Source organism: Stegostoma tigrinum, chromosome 4, assembly GCF_030684315.1.
Source record: "Stegostoma tigrinum isolate sSteTig4 chromosome 4, sSteTig4.hap1, whole genome shotgun sequence".
In the NCBI taxonomy this organism is placed as follows: Eukaryota; Metazoa; Chordata; class Chondrichthyes; order Orectolobiformes; family Stegostomatidae; genus Stegostoma; species Stegostoma tigrinum.
This window is the reverse complement of record NC_081357.1, coordinates 103,429,189-103,443,210: the sequence shown is the minus strand read 5'-3', so window position 1 is coordinate 103,443,210 and position 14,022 is coordinate 103,429,189. Positions and strand designations below refer to the sequence as shown.

The window sequence follows — 14,022 nt, the reverse complement described above, 5'->3', positions numbered from 1 at the left end:
CTGGAGTGTATTCCCTGCTAGAATATAACATATTTGTTATTTGATTTCCAAGCTAATGTTTCACCTGCTTTGTTGCAACACACTTCTCAAAAAACACATTCCTTTAAATTTCCCGTCTGACTATGAACATGTGTTGTCATATCTAATCCTAAAACCTTTAAAATTCATTGTATATCAATAATAATAGTTATTAATGCCTTTCTTTCAATTGATTATGTGGTATAACACCATTATCCGCAATCATCCTTATTCTCTATATTGTACGCATTGATTCATTTTCACTTTTTATCTGAACAGGCACCTTATATTTGTAGTAAATTTGAAGCTAAGGATTTCTTGACTAAGAATTTAGATGATCTTAATCATGACAGCATGAACAGAAATCCACCTTCATTTGCATTAATTGTTATGTTGTTCATCTTATTAAGAGGAGCTTACTTGCTGTAGGAAATGCTAACTTAGATTGTGTTGCAGAGAGGAAAGCAGTTTTCAATTTACACATACCCACTTGTATTAGGACTGTATGGTTCCAATTCAGAGTTAGATAAAAAATTGATATTTCTATCCCATTTTGTAGACCAAAATTGAAGGCCATTCTGGAAAACAGTATTCTGTGCCCCAGGGTTGCCTGAAAGTTCCCCAATCCACCACTGATATTCAGGCTATTTATCACCAAATACAGATTGCAAGTATTTTGCTTTGTTCATGAGGTAACAAATACCTGCTTTAGGCCTTTTGCTTCCCTGCTTAACTCATTTCCAAACTACACCACTGTAAAACAGAAGCTGTGCCTGCTCGACCGATTTATAAGCTGCCCAGCAGTGACTTCCACCAAAATGTGGAGATTTAAAAAAGGGATAGCTTTATTGTGAGGCCAGAGATGTCACAAACACTCTTGAAGTTACATTTATTCACATTTTATCTACTTCCTGACCGTCTAGGATTTGCTTTTCAGACGCAAGTGATGCAAGAGACCCTTTAAAAATGGAAAGTGGTCAAGCTGCCTTTGGATGTACTGGATGCAAATAGTGAAAAAGGCCAACCTTTGGCCTGGGTGCATTCTATCTGCTCACCACTGACCATTGGTCACTGTCCCCTGCCCATGCTACACTGTCCATTGTAGCATGGTGACTCAGTGATTAGGACTGCTGCCTCTCAGCACCAGGGACCCATGTTCAGTTGCACCAATAGGTGACAGTTTGTGTAGAGTTTGCACATTTTCCACGTATCTACGTGGATTTCCTTCCACAGTCCAAAGTTGTGCATGTTCGGTTGAGTGGCCAAGTTGAAAAGCCCATAGGTCCAGGGTGTGAAGGCTAGGTTAATAAGCCATGGAATATGCAGGGTTGCAGGGATAGGGTAAGGAGTACCTCTTGGTGGGATGCTGTTCGGAGTATCGTTGTGTGCTCGATGGGCCAAATGACCTACTTCCAAACTATAGAGATTCTATTCTATTCATTGGAAGAGCTTTTCCTCTACATCCTGCAGGAATGCAGAGCCAAGGGTTGAAGGAACTTTTATGACTATGTGATGGAACCTCACATTGCAACATTTAAAAAAAGTCAAATATGATCATGAATGCATTAGAATCCCTTTCTGACGAGGATCTATCAGTGCCGGCGGACAATCTGTAAGTCCGTATTATGACAGCGCATGAGGCTTCTTTTGTCCTCCAACAATTCCACTCCTGGAACAGTTACTTCTCCCAGTGGAACCCTCTGAAATCAAACATGTTACTCAGTTGCAACTCAAAAACCGAGTGACATTTTTTCAAGTGCCAATGCAAAGTTTTCATAAGATAATTATAGTTTTTAACCACATTTAATTTTTTACAATGTTAGAAACTGCAGCAGGGGCTTTAAATCCTATCAATATGAGTAAAGTGATAAAATCTTGCAGTATTGCATTCTATTTTTCTGTTCTATACCTACATTTGGCCTGAATAACAAAAAGAAAGCTTTCACAAACTGTACATTTTAGCGTGGCATAAATGGCTTATTCAGAAAAATGTCATTAGATGATATGGGTCATTAAACTCTCCAATGAAGGAAGTTGAACAATGCCATGTTTATGGCACACGTTTGTTGCAATCTAATGCAATACAAAGTACTTGAGGCATGAATCAAAACTGAATGCAATCATATTATCAGGGCAGGATGAAATTCCAACTGAATGCAGCAAGTTTCTCTTATGTTGCTGGAACTAAATTCTGTCCTCCATGTTTGGCCAAGTTTGGAAATGAGTCAAGCAAAGAAGCAAAATCCAGTCGCTGGTTCAACTGATCTCATTTGGGGCAGGGAGAACGTGGCCACAAACTACTTGCTGACAACAAACACAAAAGACAAAGTAAGCCAGAATTGCTCTGTTGTCTTAATGTTCTAGGTGTTCCTTGCTGGACACTGCTTTCCAGTGGATCTCCGGTGGGGATACAGTTACTTTCAGCTGTAATATTTATTGTGACCTAATCTTGGTCCTCAATACTTAGTGTCTGGCTGGTAGTCAAACACATCACCTCAACCATGTTGTTCCTGATTGTCTCCCCATTGACAGACAGGAGTTAAATAAGGCTTGTGGTTTAAAACAGCTCACTTCTGGACCAACGGACGAGTCCGTAACTCCCTTCATTACTCACCTGTTCTGAGATTGAAGACAGGATCAGAATCTTTGAAGACAGGAGGTGTTCCGATGAATCGCTGAGTTATTTTAATATTAGCACAATAAGGAAACAAAGTGGATTTTTCGTTTCTATTTCAGTGAATCCTAAACAACACAATCTGTATGATTTGAATAAACAGTTCAATGTAATGCTGTGAACTAATTGTCAGTCTTACAAAATGTATCACCCTTAAGGATGACAGTAATGGACATATCACTTTCTGAGCAATCTGGAAGAAACGCTCATGAATTATTGTCCGACCCTTTGTGATCTCACACTGGCTATTTTGGAATTAAATGGGTTACAGTGACATAACATTAGGGTTAGATGTTTTTGATTAGTTCAACAAAATGCATTTTTGGTTCGGAAAATATTTCAAATGACATTGAAAATAATTGATTTTGTAAGATTACCTGCAACAAAACTATGCCCAGATGATATAGACTGTCATTCTCTCTTGCAGTAAGTCAAAGTGGAGTTGCTCTGGTGCCAGCTGATGTGTGTCCTGATCCAGGAGTACCAGAAAATGGCAAAAGAACAGGGTCTGATTTTAGGTAAGCACAATTTTGTTATTTGCACAGAGGAGATGCTGGAGAGAGAAAGAAAAATGCCTTGAATAAGTGTGCTTGTGTACAGTGTTTGCCCTCATTTGTCATGTGCTGCTTGCTGATTATGTTTGTCAATATATTGAAGGGGACCAACAGCAAATTGTGCTCTTAGACATGTACTGACACTCGGCTGCAGGAATGGAAAGTTGAAGAGGCTAGAACTTATATAGCAATGACTTAGCTATCTGTTGTCGACTGAAATGTCCCTGTAGCTGACAATGTTAACTTATGGTGTTAATAGCAAACCAATTTGTGTGTTAATGCTCAGGTGTTTTCTTTGATACTATTGCTATAACACACATCATCATTAAATATGTAGTGTGCTTATTTTGCAAATACCTTCTTCTAATTTTGTGCCTCAACTCATGTTAGGAAATTGAGTTAAACCATTCGTGGAGTTTTTCATTCAAAGGAAAGAAAGAATGAATCTTCTGTGAATGGAAGGAGTAAACATTTAGCATTCAGTTGAATGGCTAAACTCACACTGATTGAATTCAATAGGCAATGTAACTTGAGAAGGCTTGATATTCTGTTTGAAGGATGTGATAACAAAAATATAGACACCAAGGTCTTGTTACAAATTGGGAGCATCCCTACCTCTGAGTTAGAAGGTCAGAATTCAAGTTCATCTTTATGAGTTGATGGCCACAAAATATGTGCAATAATAGTTGAACAGTTGATCATCAATCTCTAAACACTACTGAGTAAGAGCATAAGATTTTCCTGTTCAGCCAAAACAATGTGGCAGCTGTGGATCAAAAATTCAATGACTTCCAAAGACTCCTCATATTGGATCCTGCTATGAATAAATGACACCCTTGTTCAAAAAGGTTTTTCATAAGCATTGTAGCTATTAGATTCCTGGAACCTTATTTGTTTAATGGTAGTCTCTGTCATGGAGAGATGTCAAAGAGGAGTCTCATGCCCAGCAATGCAAGTCGATCTTTATTCAGAGTTCATCACCAATGCAGCTTAGAAGAAGTCCTTGGAAACAATTTCCATGGGCCTCGGCCTCAGCCTCTGCCTCTGCCTCTCAGCCAAGTACAGCATTTTTATATACAGCCCTCGTTACAATAATTACGTGCAACATTGATGTCATTGTCAGTCACATTCTCCTCATCTGCACATCCAATCCTGTAAACACAGGATCAATGATGCACAACCTCGAGTCAGCCTTCGGTCCTCCCACTATCTTATGATGTTTACCTGACAACTTTATCACCAGGTCTTGCGATCTCACGATGAATTGTATTCAATCACATTCCAATTCTGATAGTTATACTCCCCCGCAGGCACTTGTCAGGTGCATCACATTAACTGCCAATAAACTGGATGCTCACCTATCACTAAAGACATTTTTAAAAATTTTGTGGTACAACCTATAACCCTATTAACCTTATTGCAGAAGATTCAAAAGGATACTAATTTCTATTAAATGTTGTAACATTTGTAATATCAGTTTCAATAAAAAACTTAGTTATAAGTGAAGTTATATAGTTTCATCTAATGTTATGATTTTTTAACAAAGCTAAAATATTGGAGGGCAGCTTCTCTCTCTCAACCTTGGAAGATCAAACAAACACAGTCTCTCTGACTTGTAGCTGCAAGCACAATTCCTTCTTTCTGCAGGCTGTAAGTTGGTTCAAAACAGAAGTTTCATTCTTATATTAACCTTACTCTCTCTATTCCAATTACTTTTCATACTATTTTCTTTACTTAATAAGAGAGTGTCTATCTGAAATCCATTGATAAGGGTGCAGTTCAATCACTTTCACAACTTTAACAAGTCATTCAAAGAAACTTATTTGGATTCACCGCAGCATGACCTCATCCTTTTCCCTATTTTATAATTTGTTTCTGTCCTTATCTGGACAGCTTGCTAAGCTGTGAAGCTGCAACTGTTTATTTTCTTGAAGTCATATTGTCCCTGTTTTACAACCTCTTTATACTCCCTACCATGCTAACTGTCTCTCAGTGCCCTCATAGATGTTGTCTATTTATACCATTCATCGCTTCAGTATCCCTGTTAATGAAATTGGTCTATTTTTGCGGTCAAATGATGACTGCTCATAGGAATGCAATGAAATCCTTTCATGCTAATTTGTAGGTTTCATTTCTAATTTACAATTACCTAAAGTGTTAGGAATACTGTGGAGTCAGACTTTTCTTTCTCCATTTACTAAACAACAAACTTGGGACTGTAGTTAATACCCAGGTGTCTCTGATCTAAGCTTTCCAAGAATGCTCTTCATCAAAAAAAATGCTTCTGTTCTTAGAGCTGCCTGTCTACAGAAATCTAATTAAATTGTCCAATGTCTAATGCACTAAAACTGAAGTTACCGCTATTACTGCATGAACATATAAGCACAAAACAGAGAGCAGTACAGCACGGTACAGGCCCTTCGTCCCACGATGTTGTGTCGACTTACTTTCCTACTGTAAGATCAAACTACGCAGCTTACCCTATATTTTACTGTCATCCATGTGCCTACTCGAGAGTTGCTTAAATTTCCCAGATGTATCTGACTAACATATATTGTGTACTTGTTTCTGCAACCTGCAAGTACCTGAAAATATTTTAACTAGGTGGTCATGTTTCCCCTTTTACACTTTATTAAATGTAACTTTTACACCAGTTTGCTAAAAAAAAGGACTTTCATTTGTACCTCCTTTATTGAGGATGCCTCACTGACTACACTCCCCCTCTTCTCTCACCAAGATCTTTCATTATCTTAGTTGGTAGCTCTGTGAGGAAGCCACAAGTCTGGCTGTGAAAATCTGCTGTGTACAACTGCCAGTCCCTTTTCGTGCCATCTCTTGTCAGATAAAAAGCCACGGCCGGCCATTTTAAATCAACTTTACTCACAGGCAGTTGTGATTGTCTCTATTCAGGATCTGCAATGAGTGTTTCAAAATCTGAAAGATCCCATAATATTTGGTGACACCTCATTAAGCTGAGGGGCATTTGAGTGCACAGTCGCATTATGAATTTGCTTAAGTGATTATGAAGTAGGAAAAAAAATGTTCAACTCAATTTTCCTTTTGGATTTCTTATTCCATGTAATGGTGCTAAATTGTCTTCCAAATGAGGTCAGAATCATTTTCTGATCAATACTTATCAAAAATGATTCGTAATGTCAAAGCACTTAATTACAGAGCTAAATGATAACTGGATCATTGGGTTCCTAATAAGCTTTAGAATTCGACTGAAGATTGAAAGGATGTGAAACAGAGCCAAATGACCCTGCAAAAATGCCCTAAAAGACTTAACAATGAAACTTTGAAACCCATAATTCAATCCAGTCTGTGGCAACAAAACCAATAGCAAGGCAGTAATTATAAAAAGAAAAAAAAATTATAGTACCAATTCTATCACAATGAAGTTCATTAAGAACAAATTTAACTCATGAGCGCCTTTAAGATAGCAACTTTAGCTACTCTACATGAGTGCTAGATTTCTAGATACTTGATTTTATGACTGATGTGAACTACTTGGTCTTAAACAGATACATTACCAACCAGACCATCAAATGCATCCCCAAGCACCTCTATGTAAGCAATTGTTTCAATTTTAATATTGTGAGTATACATGGTGGAAACTGATCTTCTACATTCTCTGACCCCACTCAATTATTTAATGAATGAGGTCTTGGAAAGTTTCACTGAATCATGTCTCTAAGATTCTAAGAGAGCTGGCTTAAACTGCAGAGCTCATTGGAAATAGTGACCACTTGGATCAATCACCATATCTTGACTCCCTGAGCTGAGAATTTGCTTTTTCCATGACATTGACAGCATTGCAACATTGGCAATCAATGCTGCACTAATGCTGATAGCATCTTTAGAAAGTCATAGAGAAGAGAAGGGAATGTGAAAATCCAGAATGTTTTATCAATAATTTTACTTCCTCCAGGAATACTGTTTTAAGATTTCTTTGACGGAATCCCCAGGAAGTTAGTGATTGATTTTAAAAAAATGCCACTTTTATGCTAGAAATGTTAAGCCTAATACCTGTAAGTGTGGAGTTTTAATTGAGCGTTAACTTTATGATTATTGCTCTACAACCTAAATGCCTTGATCGTTCTATAATTTAACTTATATGCTTACACCCTGTCAAATTTATCCAATCAGGCACTTTTCTACACTTCCTGAACTTCACTAAGGATTAGTCTATTATTAAGAGATGACAAGGTGTAGAGCTGGATGAATACAGCCAGCCAAGCAGCGTCAGAGGAGCATGAAAGCTGCTCTGCCAATATGCAAAAATAAGTTGCTCCTCCCAATATGATCCAGCCAATATGCATAAACGGTACAGCACAAATACATAGTCTGATTAACCTAACTCCAAAAGGAAAATTATGTGAGACTTCTAAATATGTCATCAAAAAATTAATATGTATATCACACCATTATTTTACTGATGACAACAGGAAGTGCTGGAAATGCAATTTAGGAAATATATGTGAAAATAAGACAAAAATAAAAACATAATGATTCAGGTTGATAGTCAGTAATCTAGATGGATTGAGAACAAGCTTGATCAAAGAAAAAAGCACTTCCCCACACACTCACCAAGCTAACCAAGATATCTGAGCCCCTAACCGAGCTCCACAATCTCTCCCTGTTACTGATCTTGGGTAAAATTTAGGCTACATGACTGACCTTCAAAATAATCAGAGACATTACTTGTGACAAAAGTAAACAGGCATTTTGTTGGGAAAACATAGACTACAGGACACAGATACAACACTGACAAGTTAAAGGTTAGCTAAAAACTTTCATTCCCATACAACTGAAGTAATATCTAGTTGGATTTAGTGATACAAAAATACTTAACAAAATTGTTCGGATTCTAGTTTCTCTAGAAGCTTGAACTTAGTTTTTTGTTAGAGCAGAGCATCACAGGTCAAACATGATCAAACTGAATTAGGCAGTATTATGAAATTAACAAATTGCTAATTGTTATTTGTAAATTGGTTAATTGCTTACTCATCGCGCCACATTGGATCCAAGAAACATCTCTTTGACCTGAAATTGCCAATGGAATGAAAAGCTAAGATGCATAAAGTTAATAAATAAACTAACTGAACCTGTTTGGTCAGAGATAGTGGGAACTGCAGATGCTGGAGAATCCAAGATATCCAAGTGTGAAGCTGGATGAACACAGCAGGCCAAGCAGGATCTCAGGAGCACAAAAGCTGATGTTTCGGGCCTGGACCCTTCATCAGAGAGAGGGAGGGGGAGAGGGTTCTGAAATAAATAGGGAGAGAGGGGGAGGTGGACAGAAGATGGATAGAGGAGAAGATAAATGTGGAGAGGAGAGTATAGGTGGGGAGGTAGGGAGGGAATAGGTCAGTCCGGGGAGGACGGACAGGTCAAGGAAGCAGGATGAGGTTAGTAGGTAGGAAATGGAGGTGCAGCATGAGGTGGGAGGAAGGGATAGGTGAGAGGAAGAACAGGTTAGGGAGGCAGGGACGAGCTGGGTTGGTTTTGGGATGCACTGGGAGAAGGGGAGATTTTGAAGCTTGTGAAGTCCACATTGATACCATTGGGCCGCAGGGTTCCCAAGCAGAATGTGAGTTGCTGCTCCTGCAACCTTCGGGTGGCATCATTGTGGCACTGCAGGAGGCCCAGGGTGGACATGTGATCTAAGGAATGGGAGGGGGAGTTAAAATGGTTCGCAGCTGGGAGGTGCAGTTGTTTGTTGCGAACCGAGCGGAGGTATTCTGCAAAGCGGTCCCCAAGCCTCCGCTTGGTTTCCCCAATGTAGAGGAAGCCACACCGGGTGCAGTGGATGCCACTGGATGAACCTGTTTGGTGACAGGCAGTACACAGTATTGATAACTGTGCATATAACGAAACAGGATTTCCAAGAAGAGATCAGTTTTCTGATTGATAGCCTTTCTGATTGAGAGCAACTTCCAGTGCGGAAGCTAGACTCTTAGAATATAGCACAGATTTTTAACTGGAGGTTATACATGTTATACAGCTAAAAAGGACAGAACTGAAGCATAAAAGAGCAGAGTATTTTGGATCAGACAAGTTCCAACTGGATGATTGTGTGCAGCCAGATCGCACCAGATTGTCTGAAGGAATTATCAAAAGAAGTTGCTGGGCAGTCTATGCCTTCAGAAATGTCATGACCTGAGAGAGAGTGAGTTTTTAAATACGTGCCTTGTAGGCAGATGGAATACAGCAACTGGTAAATATGACTTGCATGCCAGAAGGATTGAATGAGAAGTGAGAAGTCCAATAGAGTGGAGACCTAGTTGGAAAGACAGATGTTACACATGGTGGTTCAATGGAGTGGAAATGTTTACCTACATGAGTTGTATCTTTGTTGCATCAACTATTGAAAGTGAAACTTACCTTTTCATTTACAACATCCATCACTTGTTTATTCATGCTTGAATGATGTTGGTTTTGACTGATTTGCTACCGTAAATATTTCAACAATTTTGGCAATCATTTTTTTCCCATTAAATCATGAATATTCCTTTATTTTAATAATAATCTGGCAATAAGAATCAGAAGCTCAATTTTTTTGGGTGATCACAGGAGATTAGCACAAAATAATCAAGATGCTTTATTTGCAGTTGTTTATTTCAGTATTGTGGCATTTGTCAATTTCTTGTGAGTATATCAGTGCAAAAATAAAGTCTCATTACTAGGTTATGGCACTATTCCATTATCACTTGTTCTGAAGATGAGAATAACGTGTGTACTGTCACAAGTTGCTGATCAAGCCCTTGTTTCGCACATTTTCTTTCTAAAATGGAATGACAATTTTCCAGGAAATAATACTTTAAATTGAAATGATTGCATGAGATGCACAAATAGCTATCACAGATACTAATGATCTCACTTTATTGTTAAAATTATGATTAACTCTATTACGAGTGTATTTGAAGGATGAAGGCAGACCCAGCAAATCAATTATCCATCTTTTACAAAATGCTTTTAAATTCAACATGCTACAGATCTTGCAGTGAAAACATTTTAATTTTTTTTAAATTAAACTTTACTAGGGCAAGGAATTAGCAATAATTATAGCTTATCTATAATTGCTATTTTCTATTTATCATGTTAATTGCACCAATCAATCTAATTAGGTTGTCATAAAGGATAACAGGCAGAGGATAGATCATGAGCATCTGATGGTTTAGTTTTGTAACTGTAGCTATTGATGATTATGCTTTCTTTCTTGATATTGTATGCCTATAGTCTGTGAGGTACCACTTAGCATTGTCATTAGCTCAAGGATTTTTCAGTCTGTTCAGTGAGCCATTTTATATTGTCGAACCATTTCTTGTCGTTAACTAGGGCTAGAACATTAATTCAAACTCCTGCATTCAATTAACTCCTCCAAATTCCAAATAATTTAAGAGTGTTATGACTATCTAGGTTATTTATCTAAGGAGTAAATAAAATCTGTTCACCAGGGTTTATGTTTTGTGTGCTGCCAGGTGTTGGATGCATAGATGAAAGTCACTTTGAAATTGTGGCTTTGGTCTTCAGTGAAGGACAAGCATCATTGCATTGATTAGGAGATCACAGGAACAGATCAGAGGTGTTGGTTGAGTTGTGGGGGGTGGGGGGGGGGTGAGTCAGTTCAGGTTGGAGAGATACTTGCATTGGGTTAGTGAAGTCTGGCCATGGGATTGGATTGGGGACATTGAAATACAGAGGTTGGGTGGGGGTTGGTGAGTTCAAAGTGAGTTCATCGTGTTGTAACCCAGGAGCTGGATTTGGATTTTTCCATCAAACATTTCTGGAGTAAAGATCCAGGTTTTGCAAGTTGGAACTGTTTGAATTCTTTGAGTTGGAGGTTTATTGGAAATTTGGGGATTGCTAATCACAAGTCGAAACATCCTGGGTAAATCCCTCATCCAGTGTCCTGGTTCGTGATCCAAGGCTAATGGAATGTTAACAGACATTTTCAATGTCTTTGGAATTCAGTAGAATGGAAGAGATATTTTAGTTGTACAAGGCTTTTGTCAGGCCCATCTGAAGTACATCATTAAGTTTTTGGCAATGCATCTCAGCAACGGTATCTTTCCAACAAATGGCTTGCAATGCAACCTTAAAAGTGTTAAATAAGTTTGAATGAATTTGCTATGTATTTCCTTGAGACGGGAAGGCTGAGTGGTGGTAGAAGCAGCAAAAGCATTTGGCAAGATAGCTTTGGATAGAATATGATATTGGGTTGTCGTGGTAGTGGTGTTTGGAGATTTGGGGATTGGTATCCAGAAAAAAGATAGCATAGCGTTACAAATGAAGCAATGAGTTAAGACGTCAGCAAGCACTTTTTGATGCAGAGGACAGTGGAAATCCAGAACTCTGTTCCAAAAAATTATGCACAGACTGAATCAATTAAAATGTTCCAGGCCAGGATTGGTACATTTTTTTGTGTCTCATGGAATATGGAGGAAATGAAATTGTGGTGCAGATCAGCCATGATTTAGTGGAATTCTGGAATAGACTTAAGGAACATGTTCCTGTTCCTTTGTTCATGAAGGTTCGACTTTGAAGGTTGTTCCATCCCCTCCTAGTGCTAGCAGAGGCAGGAGTAATACAGCAATAATGTTGCAAGCTACGTGTGGCAGTGATAGACCTTAGGCTTGGCTGTCATGTTTAGGCCAGTGATTTGGTCTCCTGATCATAAAGTTGTTTCCAGTTCTTTCATACGGAGTGCAGAGGACACAGTCTTTTGGATACTCTTGGAAAATGTATATAAGCCGTTATGAGGTAAGAGTGAAAGGCTGTTGGAAAATGGCTGTGCTCTGGCTTTAAAAGAAAACCAAACTAAGAAGACTTAAGTACTCCTTAAGAGAGCTGCTGTACCTATTAAAGACAATAATCTTGGCAATTGTGACTTCGTGGAACTAAGATATAATGCAAGTGTTTTTAGCCATCATCATTTCTATTAGCTTTCTCTGTGGCTTAACAGTCTGAATCCTCTGGCACTAACAAGACAATCAAAATAGGGGCTCACTTTTGTCCCTGTCCACCCACACATCAACGAATACCAGTCACGTTTGGATATCGAGCAGTTTTTCCACCACCTCTGCCTCCACGCTTACTTCTTTAACCGGGAACCCAACCCTCCCTCCACTGACCCCTTCACCCGCCTCCAACACAATTCCTCTCCCTGGACACCACCCCCAGGCCTCCTACCCTCCCTTGACCTCTTCATTTCCAACTGCCGTCGAGACATTAACCGCCTCAACCTCTCCACCCCTCTCACCCACTCCAACGTCTCCCCCACAGAACGGGCAGCCCTCCACTCCCTCTGCTCCAACCCCCAATCTCACCATCAAACCTGCAGACAAGGGAGGCGCAGTGGTCGTATGGCATACTGACCTCTAAATCACCGAGGCCAAACATCAACTCTCCGACACCTCCTCCTTCCGCCCCCTTGATCATGACCCCACCACGGAGCACCAAACCATCATCTCCAATACCATCCAGGACCTCATCACCTCAGGGGACCTCCCACCCACAGCCTCCAACCTCATTGTTCCCCAACCCCGCATGGCCCGTTCCTATCTCCTTCCCAAAATCCACAAACCTGCCTGACCTGGAGGACCCATTGTCTCAGCCTGTTTCTGCCCCACAGAAGTCATCTCCACCTATCTGGACTCCATTTTCTCCCCTTTGGTCCAGGAACTCTCTATCTATGTCCATGACACCACCCACGCCCTCCACCTCCTCCAGGACTTCCAATTCCCTGGCCCCCAACACCTCACTTTCACCATGGACGTCCAGTCCCTATACACCTGTATTCCTCATGCAGATGGCCTCCAGGCCCTCCGCTTCTTCCTCTCCCGTAGGCCCGACAATCCCCCTCCACCGACACCCTCATCCGCCTAGCCGAACTCGTCCTCACCCTCAACAACTTCTCTTTCAATTCCTCCCACGTCCTACAGACTAAGGGGGTGGCCATGGGTACCCGCATAGGCCCAAGCTATGCCTGCATCTTTGTACGTTACATGGAACAGTCCGTCTTCCGCACCTACACAGGGCCCAAACCCCACCACTTCCTCCGTTACATTGATGACTGTCTCGGCGCCACCTCTTGCTCCCCAGAGGAGCTCCAACAGTTCATCCACTTCACCAACACCTTCCACCCCAACCTCAAGTTCACCTGGGCCATCTCCAACACATCCCTCACCTTCCTGGACCTCTCAGTCTCCATCTCAGGTAACCAGCGAGAAACTCATGTCCATTTCAAGCCCACTGACTCCCACAGCTACCTAAAATACACCTCCTCCCAACCACCCTCCTGCAAAAATTCCATCCCCTATTCCCAATTCCTCCACCTCTGCCGCATCTGCTCCCATGATGAGGCATTCCACTCCCGCACATCCCAGATGCCCACGTTCTTCAAGGACTGCAACTTTTCCCCCGCAGTAGTCGAGAATGCCCTTGACTGAGTCTCCTGCATTTCCCACAACACATCCCTCATTCCCCGCGCCCGCCACAACCGCCCCCAGAAGATCCCCCTTGTTCTCACATACCACCCCACCAAACAACAACACATCATCCTCCGACACTTCCGCCATCTACAATCCGACCCCACTACGCAAGACATTTTTCCATCCCCACCCTTGTCTGCCTTCCGGAAAGACCACTCTCTCCATGACTCCCTTGTCCGCTTCACACTGCCCTCCAACCCCACCACACCCGGCACCTTCCCCTGCAACCGCAGGAAATGCTACACCTGCCCCCACACCTCCTCCCTCAACCCCATCCCAG

The 14,022-nt window shown here is 40.7% G+C and overlaps 1 protein-coding gene across 1 annotated transcript in view; it reads left to right on the top strand.

Annotated features, from left to right (window-relative positions):
* Positions 1–14,022, top strand: part of LOC125452488 (CUB and sushi domain-containing protein 1-like) — a 2,230,063-nt gene that overhangs the window by 1,491,045 nt on the left and 724,996 nt on the right. The window contains exon 9 of the mRNA XM_048530978.2: positions 3,120–3,210. Coding sequence (XP_048386935.1) covers positions 3,120–3,210 — 91 coding nt within the window. The remainder of the gene's footprint in view (positions 1–3,119; positions 3,211–14,022) is intronic.